The sequence below is a fragment of the Xenopus laevis genome, chromosome 2S (assembly GCF_017654675.1).
Source record: "Xenopus laevis strain J_2021 chromosome 2S, Xenopus_laevis_v10.1, whole genome shotgun sequence".
Taxonomy (NCBI): Eukaryota; Metazoa; Chordata; class Amphibia; order Anura; family Pipidae; genus Xenopus; species Xenopus laevis.
In genome coordinates, this window is record NC_054374.1 from 127,076,041 (window position 1) to 127,095,876 (window position 19,836).

General features: G+C 38.9%; 1 protein-coding gene across 1 annotated transcript; it reads left to right on the top strand.

The window, feature by feature from the left end:
- Nucleotides 1-1,599: 1,599 nt before the first annotated feature.
- On the top strand, nucleotides 1,600-15,763 carry tmbim6.S (transmembrane BAX inhibitor motif containing 6 S homeolog). Its single transcript, NM_001087329.1, is given in 10 exon segments — nucleotides 1,600-1,640; nucleotides 7,191-7,279; nucleotides 8,609-8,717; nucleotides 9,523-9,643; nucleotides 10,351-10,399; nucleotides 10,485-10,582; nucleotides 10,668-10,747; nucleotides 11,389-11,489; nucleotides 12,151-12,226; nucleotides 13,218-15,763. Coding segments are annotated over 9 exon segments (714 nt in total). The 5' UTR covers nucleotides 1,600-1,640; nucleotides 7,191-7,223; the 3' UTR covers nucleotides 13,242-15,763.
- The last annotated feature ends 4,073 nt before the right edge of the window (nucleotides 15,764-19,836 follow it).

Consider the following 19,836-nt stretch of genomic DNA (forward strand, 5'->3'; position numbering starts at 1 on the left):
ACTGTCATCTAGACACCTCTATGCCTTAGGCACAGAGGTGGGTCAAACAATTACTTTTACTTAACATTCTGCACTTGCTTTATGTTATTGCACTCCCAACATCCCTGCTCTCTCAACCAACCATCTAATTGTGTAGACAGTGCAGAATGCAGGCCGGGGATGCGTACTTCTGCAATCTCCAGCACTCCAACGCATGCATGAGAGGAGGGAGGGGGTTGAGTGAGTGTTGCCGGGGGCCCTAGGACACCAAGGGCGCCTCGGCCTCGAATCCGGGCCTGTGAGTATGAGCTTTAGGTCCCCCTTTCTGGCACATAAACATAACTTTGCCATGATGCAAAACTTGCCTTAATAACAGTGTTCACAAAATGGCAGTTGCCTGCTGTGAATGTGAATGTTAAGACTAAATAAAGATTTAAATAATGTATATAGTTTAAGTGAAGTTTATGTTGCTTCACTAAATTCATAATATAGGATTCAGAATTATTTCTTAGGGTGACGGTCCCCTTTAAAATCCCATAGCACATATGAAGTAATGGCAGCCCAGATTTATATCCAACATTGCACAGACACCTGCCCTTCTTGTAAACAGTTGGCACATGTACATTGTAGTCTGTCTGCGTGTGCTGTCTCACGTAGGAGAGGGCAGTTGCTCTTCCTCCTTAGCTTTGCCAGATTGGACCTGGTCCCTTGGACTTCCATCACTCTACTGCATTAACCTGATTTTTTCAATTTCCCTGGCAGAGTTAGATGGACGCATGTGCAGTTAGCATTTAGTTGAGTGTAGGGGTCTATGCGCATGAGAGGGATCATTAAATGAAGTTAGAAGTGCTTTATGCACATGCACTCGGGACTCCTGACAGACCATATTCATATTTTCTCAGAAAAATGTACAGATCCCCCAGGTTGCCAGCAACGGACATCTCTGGATTTGATCTTAAGTGTTCAGCAGTATGTTGATTGTTACATAAAAAATATGTGGATTTTCTTTCTTAAAAAAACCCAAAAAACTCTATGTAAGGTCACCCCTGTATAGAAAAAACTACCCTGCAGCTCATTCAGAACAATAAATTCATGCTCCTTTGTCTGGAGGTACAGGAATGGGACCTGCTATCTAGAATGCTAATACATAGGAAGGCCAGTATTTTTTTCCAGGAAAGGTGGCAACCCTAGATGAGATGTATAATAACATTGACATTTTTCCAATGTGAGTCAGTGGCCCTCCAGAACTAGAACTGTTTCAGTTCAGTGTCATTTTTGCTATGAGGCAATGGAAGAGCAGAAAGTTGTCCCTGATTGCATAAGAAGAGAAATTCATTCCCTGAAGCGCCTCAGCACCCATCCATAGAGGAAGTTGTATCCCAGTAATGTATAAATGAGGTGCTCCAGTTGCTGGGATTAAATCACTTCAATCAATTTTATTATTCTTAGGTTGTAGGGAATTTATGGTTACAGACAAAACAGAATACAGAATAAACAGGCTGTGACAGTTTGGTATTGTTGACGACAGAGAAACACGGGGCGGGACTTCTGGATTGACTGTCACTCGCAGCCATGATCACTTCCTGTGGAAGAATCAAAGGACCCTCCCAGCTCACAGTTCCGCGTAGACGTTGAGCAGAGAGGATCTCAGCAGTTGAGAGGTAAACGCAATTTCAACAATTTGTCCTCTGGGGCAATATACATTGAAAGGGAGGGGGGCATATTATGTCAAGAGATGAGGCTGACACTATAAATGTATAAAGGATGGCAGCAATTGCCGATTGTTTCTTATAATCCAAAGCCTGTCACGTGACACTGTGTGTGCGCGTGTGTGTTAGAAAATGGCTCTGCTTCAGTGTGAGGGAGTGGGGCTGAATCTGCGTGTGTAAGAAAGAAAATGTGGGGGGTGTGTGTAAGTAAGAAGGAGAATGATTGTGTACATTGTTGTGTACGTGTATTATTGTGGAGTAAGTGGGACACAGCTACCTGTGGCTGCAGCACCAAAATAACCAGTGTGAGCCCCTCTGTATATATTCTGCGAGAAGTTCAACTAGGTAGGGTTTTAAAAAAAAAACTATTACCCCAAACTGGAGTGTGGGCTCTATTAGCCTACACCTTTGGTTGGGGATAATCTATTTATCCAACAGGTGCCCTTTGAGGTTATGCTACAGAAAAGAACGTTGTTGCCTAGTAGTGCGTCTTTTCCGGCTAAACCTGCTAGATTGCTGTCATGAAAAGTGTTAAAGATTAAAATTCACCTCCTTAATTACATGTTCGTTTAAAAGCCTCCTGCTTTTAAAAGTAGGAGGAGAGTTGTAGTTGAATAGTAGCCTGGGAAATGCAGGCGGAATTCTGCGCTGTCACAATGTAGTCTGATTTGAGATCTCTCTGCCTGTCATGTGTACTTTAGTGGTTGTTATGTACAGTTGGGCCGCATGCTTAGTAATGATATTTATTCTGCTTTCTGTGGATCTGTTATTCCCACTAACTTCCACCTGGACTTTATTTATATGTAGATATATTTGTTTATTTAGACAGAGTTTTTCTGTGGGTGGGGTTGGAGGGCATGTGTTACAGACCCTTAAGCTGGCCACAGACGCAAAGTTCTGATCGTATGAATCAACGTACGATCAGACTTTCCCATCTCCCGACCTGCCACTAACCATAAAGATCAAAGTCTTACCATTCAGATCAAATATAAAGTAAGAACAGATCAGCCGATGTTCTGCCCCTGACTAGGGTTGCCACACGGCTGGTATTTTTAGCCGGTAAAATACATGCCGGGGCCGGTATTACAAATTTACCGGCAATGTAGCTGGCGGTAAATTTGTAATACGATTAAAAGGAGCCCTCGACCTGCCCCCAATCCCCTGGTACTTACCTTTTCTTTTGCCTCTTCTAGTGTCCGTGGCATGGCCCCGCCCCTTTTGACATCACGGCCCGCCCCTTTGTGTCCTCGCCCCCAGCAGCCGGTAACATTTTTTTAAAAAGGTGGCAACCCTACCCCTGACAGCAATCAGTCTCCCTCTGAAAATCGTACGATCGGCAATACATGCAGAGATATTACCCGCAGCCAACAGAAAATTTCTAACCTGTCCGAATGACCAAACGACCGATCTCCACCGGACGAAAAATGTCGGCACTCTCCTTACATGGTCCGAATATAGTACGATTCTTCGATTCGTACGATCGGATCTTTGCGTCTATGGCCAGCTTTAGAGCCACTGTTTTCCACTGTAGTGGGAGCTATTTTTATAGCAAGTCTCAGAAACTGTTTGATCTGTGTTATTTCTATAACATGCTGCTGAGTTTGGAAATCCATATTGGTGGCGCTCTGTATTACCCCCTTAGAACTAAAGGTGGCCATAGACACACAGATCCTATCGTACGAATCGAGGATTCGTATGATTTTCGGATCGTGTGTGGAGAGTGCCGACAGCTTTCGTCCGGCAGAGATTGGTCGATTGGACAGGTTTGATTTTGACCCGACCGATCCCACCGGAGCCCATTGCACATCGTAATCGGATCAGATTACCCCCGATATAGCCATGCTCGTTAATGGCATATCGTGGAAAGATCCGCTCGTTTGGCGATGTCCCAAACGAGCGGATCTTTGCGTCTATGGCCACCTTAACACTATGGGGTATATTTATAAAAAAAGTGAAGTAAGAGATCACCACAGTCCTCTGGAGTGAAATTACGCCACTCTGCATTCATTTCTATGGAATTTTGAAAAAGAGTATTTATAGATGGGTGAAAGTTCATCCTTTGATAAATATGCCTTTCAAAGTCCCATAGAAATGAATGGAGAGTGATGGGATTTCACTCTAGAGGACCGTGGCAATCTAACTAACTTTTTGATAAATATACCCCTATATGTGCTGGTGCCATTTGGACGATTTGCAATTGGTGATTATTTTATGTTTCTTTTAAGGTTTATCTTTTGTTCAGCACCTCTCCAGTTTTGAATTTCTGGTTGCTAGGCTCCAATGTACCCTAGCAAACGGCACATTGGAACAGAGCCTGGATTATGATTATGGATAGGCCTGAATAGAATGATACATAATAAAAAGATTAACAATAACAATACAAAGTAGTGCAATTTTTTTTTGGCTTCCAGGGTCAGTGACCCCTATTTAAAAGGTTGAAATAGGCAGAATTGATAAACAATTAAAAAAAAAAAACAAAAGACAATGGAGACCATCTGAAAAGTTACCAAGTCAGTATTTAACATTGTAAACTTAAATAAAAGGTTAATAACCCTGCTAATAAAATTTTGCTTCTGTGTAATGGGTTTTACAGTGTTCTTTGACAATTCTAATTTTGCTTATTTAGGTAGTATTTGTTTATTTAGGTGTTACTAGTATATCCAATTACAATTTATATTCCTAGGACTTTGTAGTTTTCTTGAATATTATTACAGCAAACTTTTATATATGTGTTTTTTATGTATAGGCACTTGAGGGCCTGTAGCTAGGCCGGCAGCTTTAGGGGACTGGACGTCGGGTGCGTATATAGAAAAGTCAGGCTTAATAATGCCTAATTGTCCATTGTCTGCCTGATGGACAGACTGCAAACCTTTTTTATAACTTCCCTAATTTTCTTTTGTAATATAAATAGTAGGGATGCACCGAATCCAGGATTTGGTTTGGGATTCGGCCTTTTTCAGCAGGATTCAGATTCAACTGAATCCTTCTGCCTGATTAGAGGGAGGGAAATCGCATGACTTTTTGTCACAAAACAAGGTAGTTAAAAGTGTTTCCCCTTCCCAAATTAGGATTTGGTTCGGTATTTGGCCAAATCTTTTGCGAAGGATTCAGGGTACGGCCGAATCCAAAATAGTGGATTCGGTGCATCCATAATAAATAATCAGGTTGGACTCGTACTACTCTCTTTGTGCACACTAATACAGGGTTGGACTGGTGGGATCTTGTGGTGGGCCTCAGTCTTGTAAAATTCCCATCCTCTCATTCTTATATCCACCAAAAGCCCATATATATATATAACCTCTATAATAGCGCTGTGCAATATGTTGGCGCTCTATAAATACATGTTGATGATAATAATAATAATAATATACCATTCTCCATCTACAAGTTGTAGTAATATCTACTTGTTTGTGAAGTACACCAGATGAGTACATTTTTGCTTGCTTGCTTGTGTCATGCAGGTTAAAACTTTTGCACCGGTAGGTTTGTTGAAAAGGCTAATAGCATGTTTTACGACCCCTACTACCATGTGTGCCACTGACACAATTGGAATTTGTCTGTCACTTCAACACAGAGCAGATATAACCAGACATTTCTTCTCCTGTAAACTCTCATACATATGGGGCAGTAGGGGGTGTGGTGGGTAAAAAGCTACATGATCCATTAGCCTAACAAAGGGCCCTGGTACCATAGTGTGTTTTTTAGTTGACTGGTTAACCTAGGTTGGAATTTGCAAGAATGAAATGTTGGAGAGCTGTAACACGTGCATTTGAGCTGATTGTTAATAAATGATTAACAAAAGGAGGTAAAGAATGTTAGACTTAAAGCACTACAAACAGACTTTATACTGTTTCTGTGGTTATAAACAGGGTGACATATGTGTGTGGCATTGAAGGTTCTGAAAGGGAACATCTAGGCACTGGGAGGTACCAGTTAAATAACACTGCTGAGAGACTTCAGACAAGTAATTGTGCCTTCCACTTACTCAATAAAGTAGATCAGTTGATAGTTCTACATAAAATCCATTAAAGCAAAGAACCAAAATACTCTAATGCTGTCACAAAGTGCAGTTCTCTACTTGCAATGCAATGCAAACTGGCTGGCATCGCCCGTACATGCAGATCAGCCCAAAAAGGCTTTAATATGCCATTTTTGGCCACAACAGCACCAGCAGTTTTAGTGAGTTTTTATTGTAGTCATCAGGTTGTCTTATAGGTGTTGCAAGCATTTCTCAGCTGCATGTGACAAGCTGCTCATACCGGGTCAATAGAAAATGGTGACTCAGGCCCTCCAGGCTAAACTGTCAGATTATTAGCTTTTATATGGGGCTTTCCTACAGTGTTATCATCAGGTGTAGGCTCTCAGTATGATGTCCACAAATTAGCCTTAATATTCTCAGCACATGGATGGGCAAATTGGGCGACTCTACCAAGTAAGCGAATGTCAGCATTGATGGACAGCAAACGTCTAAGGAACATGTGAGCTCTTGGTTTGGTTCAACTCCCTTGTACATTGATTACACAGGCCCCAACTCAATAACTTTGATAGTAGGACACTCCTTGGATGTTCATTTTGCATACAATTAAATCTCCCTTCACCCCACTGTCCCCAGTCTCAAACTTTTTTGCAAAATTGCCCCCCAGCATAGATAGGGCAAGCAATATGTATGTGTATACAACAGGTGAAAATCATTTTTATCAGTGCTTTTATTTGAACATGGTTCCTAGTGAATAAACCTATATAGCTGTTGGCGCTTATTTTTAGTATGATACTATGTTCCTGACTATTTGGACTGAAGGGAATACTAGTTTGCTTTTTTGTGAATTTTTTTTCATTCCGTTTTTGCATATAATCGTACAGATTCTGTTCAGATTCTTGCAGAACCTCCATTTTTTCTGTAGAATTTCTTATTCAACGATTCATTTCTCATTCCTCTGCTGTGTGTGAAATTGCCCTGGTGTTGCCAAGGGATATCATTATGGGTGTTAATGTTTGCAGAGGGGTGGATTCTGCATACTGACAACATGGAGTATTCCCCTTTGGGAAAACATATGAAGTCTGGTTTCCCTGTAACAGACTGCAATAATTGCACCATCTAGATGAAGGTGTCCCAAGGGCTCTCTCTCAATCCATGAGTCACCCCTGATAAAGTAGAAACCATCAGTGCATATGGTTTGCTTGATCTGAGAGGTACATTCACTTCACTCAAATATATTCGAATACAAATTTAAGATTTTCTTTCATTTATTCTTATTTTTGCAATTTTGACTTTAAATGATTATATGAGTTTATAGTGGCAGATAGGTAGAGTAGCAAAACAGTTAAATCTGTACATGAGCATTGACTTAATCCTTTGGCAGATGCCGATCTTAATCAGCAGCCTGGGGATGCTCGTGTTACACTGATGTTTTGCACAGCTCAAGCGAATCTACAGATGACTGGATTTTAAGCCTCCAGAGCCGGTGTGACTTCCACTAAATGGTTTTTCCCTCTCTCCTTCAGTAGGTACAAGTGCTGCCCACCAGTTTGCCCACAATGGATTTCATGGATCGGAATATCAACTTTAATGCTCTCCTCAAGTTCTCCCACATGTAAGACTTCACTACTTTTTGTAATTATTTCCTAAGATAGAATTCTAGTTTGCATGCTGCTGTTTTGTATAATGGTATTTCTGGTATAAATTAATGCAATAGATGTATGCTTATGATCGAAATGATGCCCATTCTAGCTTTAGTACAGGCCTAGTACTGGATCTGATAGACTCATTCAGTATGTTATCTTTGGCATAGGATTTCACCTTGGATTCCTACTTAAGTACACCCTGTACTGTATACACAATACTTGTCATAAACAAAAAGGACTTACATTTGTGATACCTGTCCTTGAAATCATTGTGATCCGATTTACCAGCACAGTGTCTGTTTCTTATTCAGACAAATAAAAAGTGCAGCAAAAGGGTGGCTTTAAGTGGCAATGCTGCCTCCGGTTCTTTATACTGATACAGTAAACAGGAAGAAGTGCATATTTGAACCCACAACAATAAGTGCATAATTGTGGGGCAGATACAAATATTGTGAAGTAAAGGTAGGGACATAGCTATTCACTTACATGCCTTTCATTTGCACAGGCATCCTTAAAGGAGAACTAAACCCTAAAAATGTATTTTATATACTGAACTTATTGCACCTGCCTAAAGTTTCAGCTTCTCAATAGCTGCAATGATCCAGGACTTCAAACTTGACAAAGGGGATCACCATCTTGAAAAGTGTCTGTGACACTCACATGCTCAGTGGGCTCTGAGCAGCTGTTAAGAAGCTAAGCTTAGGGTTTGTCGCAAATTATCAAGCCAAAATTGAGGTTGGCCTGTAAAATAAGCTGATGCTACAGGCTGTATTATTCAATTCTGATACTAATTACACTGATGCTGTCATGTAGTAATTATCTATATTAATTACTAATTAGCCTTATATTGTGACATTTATATTCTATGTCTGCTGTATATTGTGAGTGGGTCCCTAAGTTCAGTAAGTGACTGCAGCACAGAGCATGTGCAGTGAATCAGCAGAAAAGATGATGAGTAGCTACTGGGGCATCTTTGGAGACACAGATCTTTACTGCTAAAGGGCTATGGTTGCATTGGGCTGTTACAGAAGACCAAATCATAATGTACAACATTTCTAGCCTACTTCTTAGTTAAGCTTTCGTTCTCCTTTAAACATTTGTGTATGCCAGAAGGTAAACCCTATTGTTTACTGAAACAAATAGAACAAGGATGTTAGATGATTGCACCCCCTTAACAGATACAATGTTTAGTAGATACTGAAACAGTGAGTTATTCTCATACTGTTCTATGTCTTTGTGCAAAATGTGGTCAAACATCTGTTAAAAGTGAATCTTTTTCATGTTATTTTGTGTTTTAGCTCCTCCTCCACACAGCAGCACCTTAAAAGGGTATACTCCTGTTTTGCTATTTGCTTGTTGGTGGCTGCTGCTGGTGCCTATGTGAATGTGGTCCTCAAGTTTCTGCAGGTAAGCTGATAGGATTTGAAAGGTGTGAAAAGATAGCATTGTCAGCAATGGCGTAATTAGAAGACACTAGTTACTAGCTTAGCGCAACTGTACATTTTAGGGAAAATATTTTTTCCCATAAAATGCTTTGGTGTCTTACTGGGCCCCTGCAGTTGCCCATTTTGTCCAAGGAATATATTATTCTGATAATAATGCTCAAAACTCTCTTTAGGGGAAAGTATAAATCATCAATGGGAACAATATCTATTTGGTAGCTAATGTTTTAATTCTCTGTAATAACAGAGGGTGCCTAGGTTTTTCACATGTGGGGTCTACTTTTAGTGATGATATTTCCTTGTCAGGGTGTTGTTATAGTTGAAAATAGTAAAAAATGCAGTTGTTATTGAGTGATGCTCTGATGAAATCTTATAATCATCATCTTAAAAAAAAATACGGACCAAAAATGAAACTTGTATTTACTTCATGCCTTTTCGTTACATACCTGATCTCCATGTTCCTCTGTGAAGTGGCTGCCATATTTGTGCAGCAGTAGTCATTTAGCATTAGAAGCTGTGATAGGTTGAGAAGGGACAGTCAGGTTGGAAAAACAGTCAGGTTTAGGAACTTCAAGTAACAATTACTTACAAAAGCAGACCTGTCCGTGAAAAACTATCAATATGACCTACATGTGTACATGAATATTTTGAAAAGCAGTTTTTTAGTGTCAGTGTCCCTTTAAGAACTAATGGTCATACTATATAATGTGCTTTGCAAGAGTGGAATAAGTTTTACCCTGTGTAAGATCTAATTTCCTTTCTGTCTACAGGGAAGCTTCATCTCATTTGCAGGCTCTCTTGGAATGATGATCTGGCTGATGTCCACTCCACATACTTTTGAAAATGAGAAAAAGCGTCTAGGAATTCTTGCTGGATTTGCCTTCTTTTCAGGTAAGTTGATTAGAGTTTATTACAATAATGATGGATATATATTTTCCTCTCAAACACCTTTTAAATGCAACCATAAAAGCAAACTAAATAACAAATTGACCCCTGGCAGCTGCCTTCACTGCTAATGTAATATATTCTGCCTCTATTTCAAATAAAGTTGACATTTAGTTGTGTTCTTAAAATGTACACATACCAAACAACAGCATTCCTGCATCACAGACCCTCCAACGATCTTTCTTTCAGTCAGTCACTCCAAACAAGATGTTCTTTGATTCAGCCAATATCTCTTGGCTTCATTATAGTTTTTATTTCATGCATATATTGGTGTATGCATTAAACATACATATTACTTAAAACAAATAACCAATACAAGAGTTAAGGAGGGTCCTGCTCAAAAGAGCTTACAAGCTAAAAGTGCTTTACCAACTAGTCCATCACACTTTCCCGCCATTGCTGATTTTTTTTTTAATATACGGTATATTCTTACATTGCCATTGCTTTTTTTATGACAATACTGTCAACCACGTTACATTCAAGTGATAATTTCTTTAGCTCGCTCAGATTTTTTTCTTTCTGCATTCTCCCTCGTAGTTGCCTCTTTCATATACACAAAACAAGAACAGTAGTTATGGGTAGTATAAGCAGTTATGCTATATATTAAGCAAAATTATTACTTTTTATACATGTATGCCGTTTGTCTCCCCTAGGAGTTGGTTTGGGTCCAGCTTTGAATATGTGCATTGCCATTAACCCCAGGTATATTCTTTATTAATTATCTCACCTCCCCTACCAAAAAAAAAGTAAGTTGCAGTTGGCTAATAGTATTTTCTTTTTAATTCAGCATCATTCCCACTGCTTTTCTGGGCACAGCCATGATCTTCATGTGCTTTTCACTCAGTGCTCTCTATGCACAAAGGCGCAGCTTCCTGTTCTTGGGAGGTAAGTGGTATAGACTTTATCTGATCACAGCTAAAATGTGCAATCACAGCATTATATGCTGAGTACCATTTTGTTTTTTTTCCAGGTATTCTTATGTCTGTTCTTAGCCTGCTGCTTATCTCTTCTTTGGTGAACTTGCTTGTTGGATCAGTTTTACTATTCAAAGTAAGTAATTCTCTATTGTTTTGGCAATGTAACATTTCGACATATATCTATAATTATGGTAGCCATATAAAGGATGCCCTTTTACTAGCCTTTAATTAGCTAAGGGAACTCAAGGTGTATATTTGGGGTACAACTGCCAGCCAAGGGACATTTCTATTGGGAAGTGACCAATAGCTATCCCCAGAGTGCAGTTTCAACATAACATGAACGGATAGGGACAATTTTAAAGGGGATATCCTCCCAAATAATGACTTTTCAGTAGACGGTATCCCTTGCTCCACCCTTGGTAGATGCATACACAGCGACCAATAGCTATCCCCAAAGTTTTGCAAAAAAGATGGAAACTAATGGTGGTCATTAATCGTTATTTTACAGATACTTTCAGTGCAGTTTCAACATAACATGAATGGATAGGGACAATTTTAAAGGGGATATCCTCCCAAATAATGACTTTTCAGTAGCCTGTATCCCCTTGCTCCACCCTTGACAGATGCATGCACAGTGTAGTTATTTTTTCAGACTTTCCAACTGGAATACAATGGCCAGATCTGCTGCAAAGTATTTCAGGCCAGACTAGAAGTCATTTTAACCCCAGGCATTTGCTTTCCTTGTGTAATAATGGTCATGCTTCTCCTTTTCAGATGCATATGTACATTGGACTGCTGGTGATGTGTGGCTTTGTGTTGTTTGATACTCAACTTATCATAGAGAAAGCTGAACAAGGGGATAAAGATTATGTCTGGTAAGCCATTTCTTAAAATTATAGAACCCATATCCAACCTTTTGCCCACTGATTTTTAGTAAGTAATACTTGAAAGTTACATGCACAGGACATTTAACCGATTTGACCATCAAGGTGGTTTGCCAGTCATGCTAATTTAATAATCAGATTACTCAAAGGTGTCTGTAGACTTGTTTGTGAGTAGGATTTTAGCAAGCCCTGTTAGAGATTATGGATGCTGTCATTGAGAGCCTATATACATGCCACTGGACTGGAATGGCCAAATTGGTTGCCAATATTTGCTTTTCTTTGGGGTCACACTTGGCAATTTTTCTGCCATATTTTTTAGGCCTAGAACAGACAATATTGCCATTTACAGGTGTTTGGCATTACTGCTCCTTTCACAGACTCAAATGTAAATTGCCTTCCAGTTGCTAACTTATTAGTAAAACAGAATAGTTGCTCGAGTCTCCCAGTCACTAACATTTTAACATAGCATGGTAGTACCCTTGTTTTACTTGTAAAGAGTAGCTGCAAAATGTATTGCTATCTAAAGCCATAATCACTTAGTATAATCAGTGCAGTGGGTAAGTGACTATTGGTGGCACACAAGTAAATAAGAGGTGCCCTCTAATGTTACTATGAATGAACATTCCTATAATATCTTGTTTTGCTGTTCTAGGCACTGTGTGGACCTGTTTTTGGATTTTATCACCATTTTCAGGAAGCTCATGGTAATCATGGCAATGAACGAAAAGGTATAACTATAATTTAAATTATGCACTTTTGTTTTTTTTTTGTCGTTGTAAAATTTGGTAATACAAAATAAGGCTCTGTGCATTCTGACCAATCACGGCACCATACACTCACCTTCTGATAATTTACATAATTCATGCAACAATTCCATGAATGTAGTATACAAAATGCACTGTGAACATACAACTACTAACGAGCTTAATACTGCCATTGGGAAAACGAGCTTAATACTGCCATTGGGAAAACATGTTTTTTTTTTTTTAAATGCATCAGTTAATAGTGCTGCTTCAGCACTCAAAAGAGAAAACAGATTTTTTTTTTTTTTAGATTTAATTTTGAAATCTGACATGGGGCTAGACATATTGTCAGATTCCCAGCTGCCTCCAGTCATGTGACTTGTGCTCTGATAAACTTCAGTCACTCTTTACTGCTGTACTGCAAGTTGGTGTGATATCAACACCCCCCCCCCTGCAGCCTAACAGAACAATGGGAAGGTAACCAGGTAACGTCTTCATAATACAAGATAGCAGCTCCCTGTTAGATATAAGAACAGCACTCAATCGTAAAATCCAGGTCCCACTGTGACACATTCAGTTACATTGAGTAGGAGAAACAGCCTGCCAGAAAGCAGTTCCATCCTAAAGTGCTGGCTCTTTCAGAAAGCACATGACCAGGCAAAATGACCTGAGATGGCTGCCTACACACCAATATTACAACTTAAAAAATACACTTACATATCATAATAATAATAAAATACACTTACTTACATGAACTGGAGGAAAGTACATAATTTTACTCACAATATATCACAATATTCCGAAAGGGCATAATAGTGCATGTGCAGTACAAAAATGATCCCGTCTTAATTTAAGATGTAATATCTTCACAGACCTGTAACCACATACTTTCTTCTGTTATTTTTTTTATTTTTCTACTTTTCAGAAAAATATGGTGTGGGCATAAGTATTGACTGGTGATATTCTTTTATTGCAGGAGAAAAAGAAAGAGAGGAAGTAAAGCAGACTGGCTCCCCCATAGCGTGGCTGGCACTTTTTTGGGTTTTCATACATTTCTTACTGATGGCTTTCTTTCCTATGGTATAATGAAAAGCTTGGGAATCACTCTATTGTCTTTTGTACATTTTATTGTACCTTCAAAAGTTTCATGTTTACAGACACTGCCTGGCATCATCTTTAGAAGTAACTTGACTGCTGTGATGCAACTTTGGGTATCTGTACCACAAACCTTTATCTCCCAGGTTAGCTAAACAGTGGCCCATGGTCTTTTCCCCCTGAAAATATGCTCACTTTGTTGCTCCTGAAGACCGAGCTTGGGTATAATTGCTTAAAATGAATAGTATTTCTGTGAATTGTTATATTATGATATTTTGCTTGCAGTGTACATTATGGCCTCTTCTTTCTGGCTGTATCAAATGAGTTGGCTCCTCTGCAAGCTCCACCATGTTTGCAACATCTTTATGTGTTGTGTTCATACAGAGTTTCCCAATACCACAAACATGGGAAACATTATCTTTTATTTCCAGAATGTTGCATGTTGTGAAGTCTTTTGAGCTATTGGTGATCAGTTTTTTTCAGATGCACTTGTTCCTTTACAAACAGAAATATATCCATTTACACCTGGAATAATAAATATGGTGCTCTTCCCTTCCATCTCCTGATTTATCAGATACATATCCAAGAAGAGAAGCCTATTATCTTTTATGTACACTGGACTCTGGGAGTTTCTCAATAACTGCCTATTGAATTTGCAATTCTACTACTGCTTTCTGCTACACTTCAGTTTATTTAGTGATTAAACTAGCAAGATAATAAGGAAATGTACCTATCTAGAAATGCTGAATGTTAGAGTTAAAGTTTCTTGTATTTGCCTGCATCATTACTATACTGATCTAGCTAATCTGCCACGATTTGGGCTCTTAACCAGTGAAGTTAACAATAGCCATCACCATCTCTCTGCTAACCTGCAGGAAGATTAAACCCTGATCCAAAAGTATTCTCAAAACTATTACTAGTGGTTTTGCATATTGTATAGATTATGTAAATATTCATTTTCTGCAGTTAAGACTAATGTCACACTAATTAATTTTGTTTTTTCCCTATGCTCATTAACTCTTTCACCATGTACATTTTCTTTGACAGAGGCATGTGAAGCAGTAGTTGCCTCTATTACAGTCAGGAGGATTGTATAGTGAAGCAGTCTGTAGATTTAAAAACCTAGGCTTTAGTTGAAATGTGTGTGTGTTGTAGGACAAAGGACAACCAATGAAGGAATTCTAGGTTGGAAAATAAAGTAATGTGGTATTAAACTACTTTGAGGATTTTTTTCCCTTTAAATCTGCAGAAACAAAATAACCTGTGTGACTTTGTCTAGGAAAAGGTCGTCTTCATTATATTTCCCTAGGAACACTGCTCTTTAGCATAAAGGGCAGTATGTACACTTTTTCCACATGAGTGCAGTGAATAGGGCTTGTACTGAACATGTTGTTTGTAAGAAGATATATGTATAGCTTTTATTTCTTGCACTAAACAGGGCAAAATTTCAAAAACAAAGATATAGTCTTTACAATAAAACATGCAGTCCCATGTGAAGCGTCTGTGTAGCCTTTATTAAAGGGGCTGTTCACCTTTAAATTAGTATGACATAGAGAGGGCTATTCTAAGACAAACTGCATTTGGTTTCATTTTTTATTAGTGTTTTTTTAGTTGTTTAGCTTTTTTATTCAGCAGCTCTCCAGTTTGTAATTTCAGCCATCTCCAAATTCCATGCATTTATATGAATAAGAGACTGGAATGTGGCTAGGAGAGGCTCTGAATAGAAAGATGAGCAATAAAAAGTAGTATTAACTGTAAATTTGTAGCCTTTCAGAGCATTTGTTTTTGATGGGGTTAGTGACCCCCCCCCATCTGAAAGTTGTAAAGAGTCGGAAGAAAAAGGCAAATCATTAAATAAACTATTAAAAATAAATAATGAAGACCAATTGAAAAGTTGCTTAGAACATACCAAAAGATAGCTTAAAGGTGAACCACCCATTTAAGGTGTGAGATAAGGAGCAGCTCATTATACAGAAGGCTTTCTAGTGGACTGATGATTTGTTTTGCTCTGTTTGAAACCATACGGAATTCCTAATCAAAATAATAAGCAAAAATGATGTTCAACACAGACCCCTATTCATCCAACTAGTATTGGGGCGGGGATTCAGCCCCTCTTTTCCTAGATGCTCAGGTTGTGCTCACTAATAGGATTTTTGCAGATAATGATCTGAAAGTGTTACTTGTCTCTTCTCTTTTTGCATGCTTATGGGGATATCGCCAGCTCCTTTAGAAACCGTGCCAAGAATCTCCTCAAAGATGAAAACTATGTAAAAGATTTCTAACAATTCTTCATAATTTTATTTTACAGTACAGTGATCTGCTGTAGAGACAACTGTGAGACCGTGAAAGGTTTTTTTTTTGATTGAAATATACAAAAATATGAGTTCATTTGTACAAACGAAATAAAACATTAACAATGTACTAAAATATGCTTCAGGTCTGTTGGTTTTGCTCCCACGTTGAGTGGGACAGAGTACAGATGTGAATGTATCAGAGGCGCATTATGTGCTGTATTTCAGAATAACACAAGAATGAGGGGAAAAAAAGTGCTGCAATGAGGGTAAGAAACACATGGCTACTTATGGCCAAAATTGAACTTTGCACAGTGCACTTGCGCCTTTTTATATTTCAGTTGTATATTCTTTCCAGTTGATTATTGAGGGCATTTTGGGGAGATGCTGCACGGTAGTAGTTGCCAAATGAACTATAGGTATGGCATCCGTTATCCAGAAATCCTTTCTCTATAATAATAAAACAATACTTTGTACTTGATCCTGTCTAAGATATAATTAATCCTTATTGGAAGAAGAACAATCGCTATGTTTGCTCCAAAAGATTACGACACCTTCAAGCACTTCTTAAGATTGCGCAATTACAATTCGCAATGCAATAACAGTTTAAGGAGCAATATTACATTGTGAGATGTGGCTTTTTAGTCTTGGAGTGAATTGTTTTGCGCTTTGCGATTTTAATAACATTCCCTCGCAAGTGTACTAAATGCACTGCACACCCGGAATCTACTCACTCTGCAGTAGTGGTGCTGGTCCTTTCCCCACTGCAGAAATTTGCCAATACTTAAGACATGGACACCCCAATTGCAGAAAGATCCCTTATCTGGAGAAAAACAGGTCCCGAGCATTCTGGATAACAGGTCCCATACCTGTAGTGCAGTGATCCCCAACCAGTGGCTCACAAACAACATGTTCTCTCCAACCCCTCAGCTGTTGCTCCCAGTCGCCTCAAAGCAGGTGCTTATTTTTGAATTCCTGGCTTGGAGGCAAGTTCTGGTTGCATAAAAACCAAGTGTACAAGAATAAAGATCCTCCTGTAGTCCATATAGGGGCTAACAAATAACCAATCACAGCCCTTATTTGGCACCCCAGGAACTTGTTTCATTCTTGTGTTGCTCCCCATCTCTTTTTACACTTGTGGCTCACAATTAAAAAGGTTGGGGGTCCCTGCTGTAGTGAAATAAAAAATGCTATCTTACTTTCTGTAACCATCTAGGAAAAACCTTTAAACCCTTCTGCCTATAAGAGAATTGCCTCAAGATAAAGTAGTGCTAACCCGTCTGTCTTTTAGAATAGAGAAGAGGGAAAGATGATCTCGGCCTCATGCAAAGAACATTTTATGTCCAACAAGTTGAAAGGATTTGCAATATGGCAACATTCCTGTCAATTCACTTCATTAATGTGATTTTGGCTATCAAGCCTTTTTCAAATTGTTCATCAATATAGTCCATGTGATTCTATTATTGTTGGAATAAACATGATATAAGCAACTGCACTTAAAGGTGCCTTCCAAGGCTCAAACTCATTCCCCACACAAGCACCTTATATGACATATATGTTACAACAGCAGCTTAGCACACTGTGCGAATGTATTCATGGGCATAGGTGTATTGCTCCATGTATGTGCAAATGCCAGAGATGAGTTTTAGCACATATATGCCATTACACTAAAGGTTTTACAATTTAACCTTAACCTACCTTAATCATAGAAGGGATCTCCACTTCAACTTTTTTTTTGGACAATGAAAGAAATTCTAAGCAACTTTCCATTGTATATTCATGAAATATTTCAATGGATTTAAATTGAACTAAACCCCAAAAATGAATATGGCTTGCATATTTTATATACTGAACTTATTGAACCGGCCCAAAGGGTCGGCATCTCTACAGTAGTAATGATCCAGGCCTTTAAAGCTGGCACAGGAGTTTCCCATCTTGAATTTTTTTAGGAGTGTCTGCCACACGCACATGCTCAGTTTGCTTTGAGCAAAAAAGGATCCTTGTGATCTGAAACATGTGTCAATAAATATTTATTTGCGGCAGAGTCTGCGCGTTATGTGCTCCATCCATACCTATGTTTGCTGAAATCAGTTTGCTTTGAGCTGCTGTTGAGAAGCTAAGTTTAGGGATTATCACATATCATCAATAAGGTTTGGTAATATAAACTGATGCTCCAGTGCTTTATTAAATACTGGTGCTAATTGTGCTGTCTTCTGACCCGCCATGCACAGTACCAATAATCTGAAATTATTTACTAATTAGCCCTATATTGTCACATTTATATCTTATGTATCCAATATCTTATGTATCCAATATCTTGTCTAAACTCAGTAAGTGACAGCAGCACTGAGCATGTGCAGTGAATCAGCAGAAAAGAAGAAGGGGAACTACTGGGCATTTTTCAGAGGCACAGATCTTTTCTGCTAAAGAAGCCCAATATGTAATGTGCAATATTTCTGACCTGCTTCTTTAATTAAGCTTTAGTTCTTCTTTACAGGAGAAACAACCCCCCTTATTAAAAAAAAAACTCTACCCCACATAGAGGCTTTCTTGGGCTTTGCACAGTTAATTGGGGCCTGTTTTTGCAGCTATTATAGACTGCAGCCAGGACCAGAGGAGGCCCAATTCGGCATTGCCCAGCATTGGTCCGAGGCCTGGTGGTTGAGGACCACTGAGTTAAAAAATATATATTTACATGGCTGTTCATTTAGATGTGTGCCACAAACCACTACATTTGGTGCAGTCACAAAGCATGCATCTAAAGGAATAGCTGATAAGAAATGCAAAATGTACTCTTATTTAGGTGTTAGGCTTATAAGCAGAATTCAGATGTCCCGCTGACCTGGAGGTTCCACTATTCTGTGTTTGTGCCATCCAGGCCCTTCCTGGAACTGACTAAGTAGTTGTTATTGTCTCCTACACAGATGATGCAACAACAGCATATACCATTGTAACATTTCTCCTGGCCGATTACAAGTGTAAGGAACTTATTGCTGCATCCAGCTTACGTGCACAGGTAATAGTTCTTACTATTAATATGTAGTACAGTTGTGGCCATGGCAATAGCACAAGCAGTGATTTGTTGCCTCTCTGAAAAGAAAACATTGAGAATAAATACTACAGAACTTAATTATCAAAGGGTGAAAATAGAATTCAGTGTTTGATCAATATGACCCTAAAACTCCTACGCGTGACTAGAACCCTGTGTATGTGTGTTGTAATAAAGCGATGAACCTTTATTAATATGAATAATTTGCATTAATAACACATATTAAAATGACCTTCTTATGAACTGCTGGTTACTGCCACCTACTCATAGGTCCGAGGCAAAGCAAGCAAGAACTTTGTATGTCTTAAACACGCAGACCCGGTTGACTCATTCTTACAGGAGAACTCAACCCCCAATTAAGAAAAGCTCCTACTTACTAAACCAGATATGTCCCTAAGATATTTCTCACCTAGAATAAGAGTAAGCATAGCGGAGCTTGTCACCGACATCTTCCGGATCTCTGGATTTTTTTGGGTCCTCTTCTGCAATTTCCAGCACTTTTCGCACATACGCAGTCGGTACAAACTGGAAGACTGCTCCAACTGCCATGCGCCAGTAGGGCACTCTATTACAGAGGAAGACTGGCGATCCAGAAGATGGCGCCCACAAGCTCCGCTGCTCTTACTCTGCAATGGTAGATGAGAAATATTTTAGGGACATTTTCAGAAATATTGAAGTGTGTGGGGGTGGGAATAATGAGCGGGAACTATCTTGCTTAGTAGGTAGGGGCTCTTCTTTATTGGGAGGTTGAGTTCTCATCTAAGGATGTTTGCTATAGAACATTTGCCCAGCAATATAATATAAGTACACCAGGGGCATTAGACTCAGATAATTATCCCACAGTCTGTAAATCGTATATATACTGTATGTGTGTATATATATATATATATATAGATATATATATATATATATATTTATCCTATTTGTGCCATTGAACATGTCAGTTTTGAGATTTCAGGATTCGTAGTTCGTTTGGTAGATGTAGAGAGGTGTTCTAACACAATCTCTATTTGGTATTTATTTTCTGTTCTTTTGGATTATCTTGTATTTTCTGTACAGCAAGATCCAAATTTTTATCTTATGACCTGGATATGAGCTCTAATAATGTGATAATCTTTACAGGGTTTGGCTCTCAGTTCTGTTTAAAGAGCTTCAGAAAA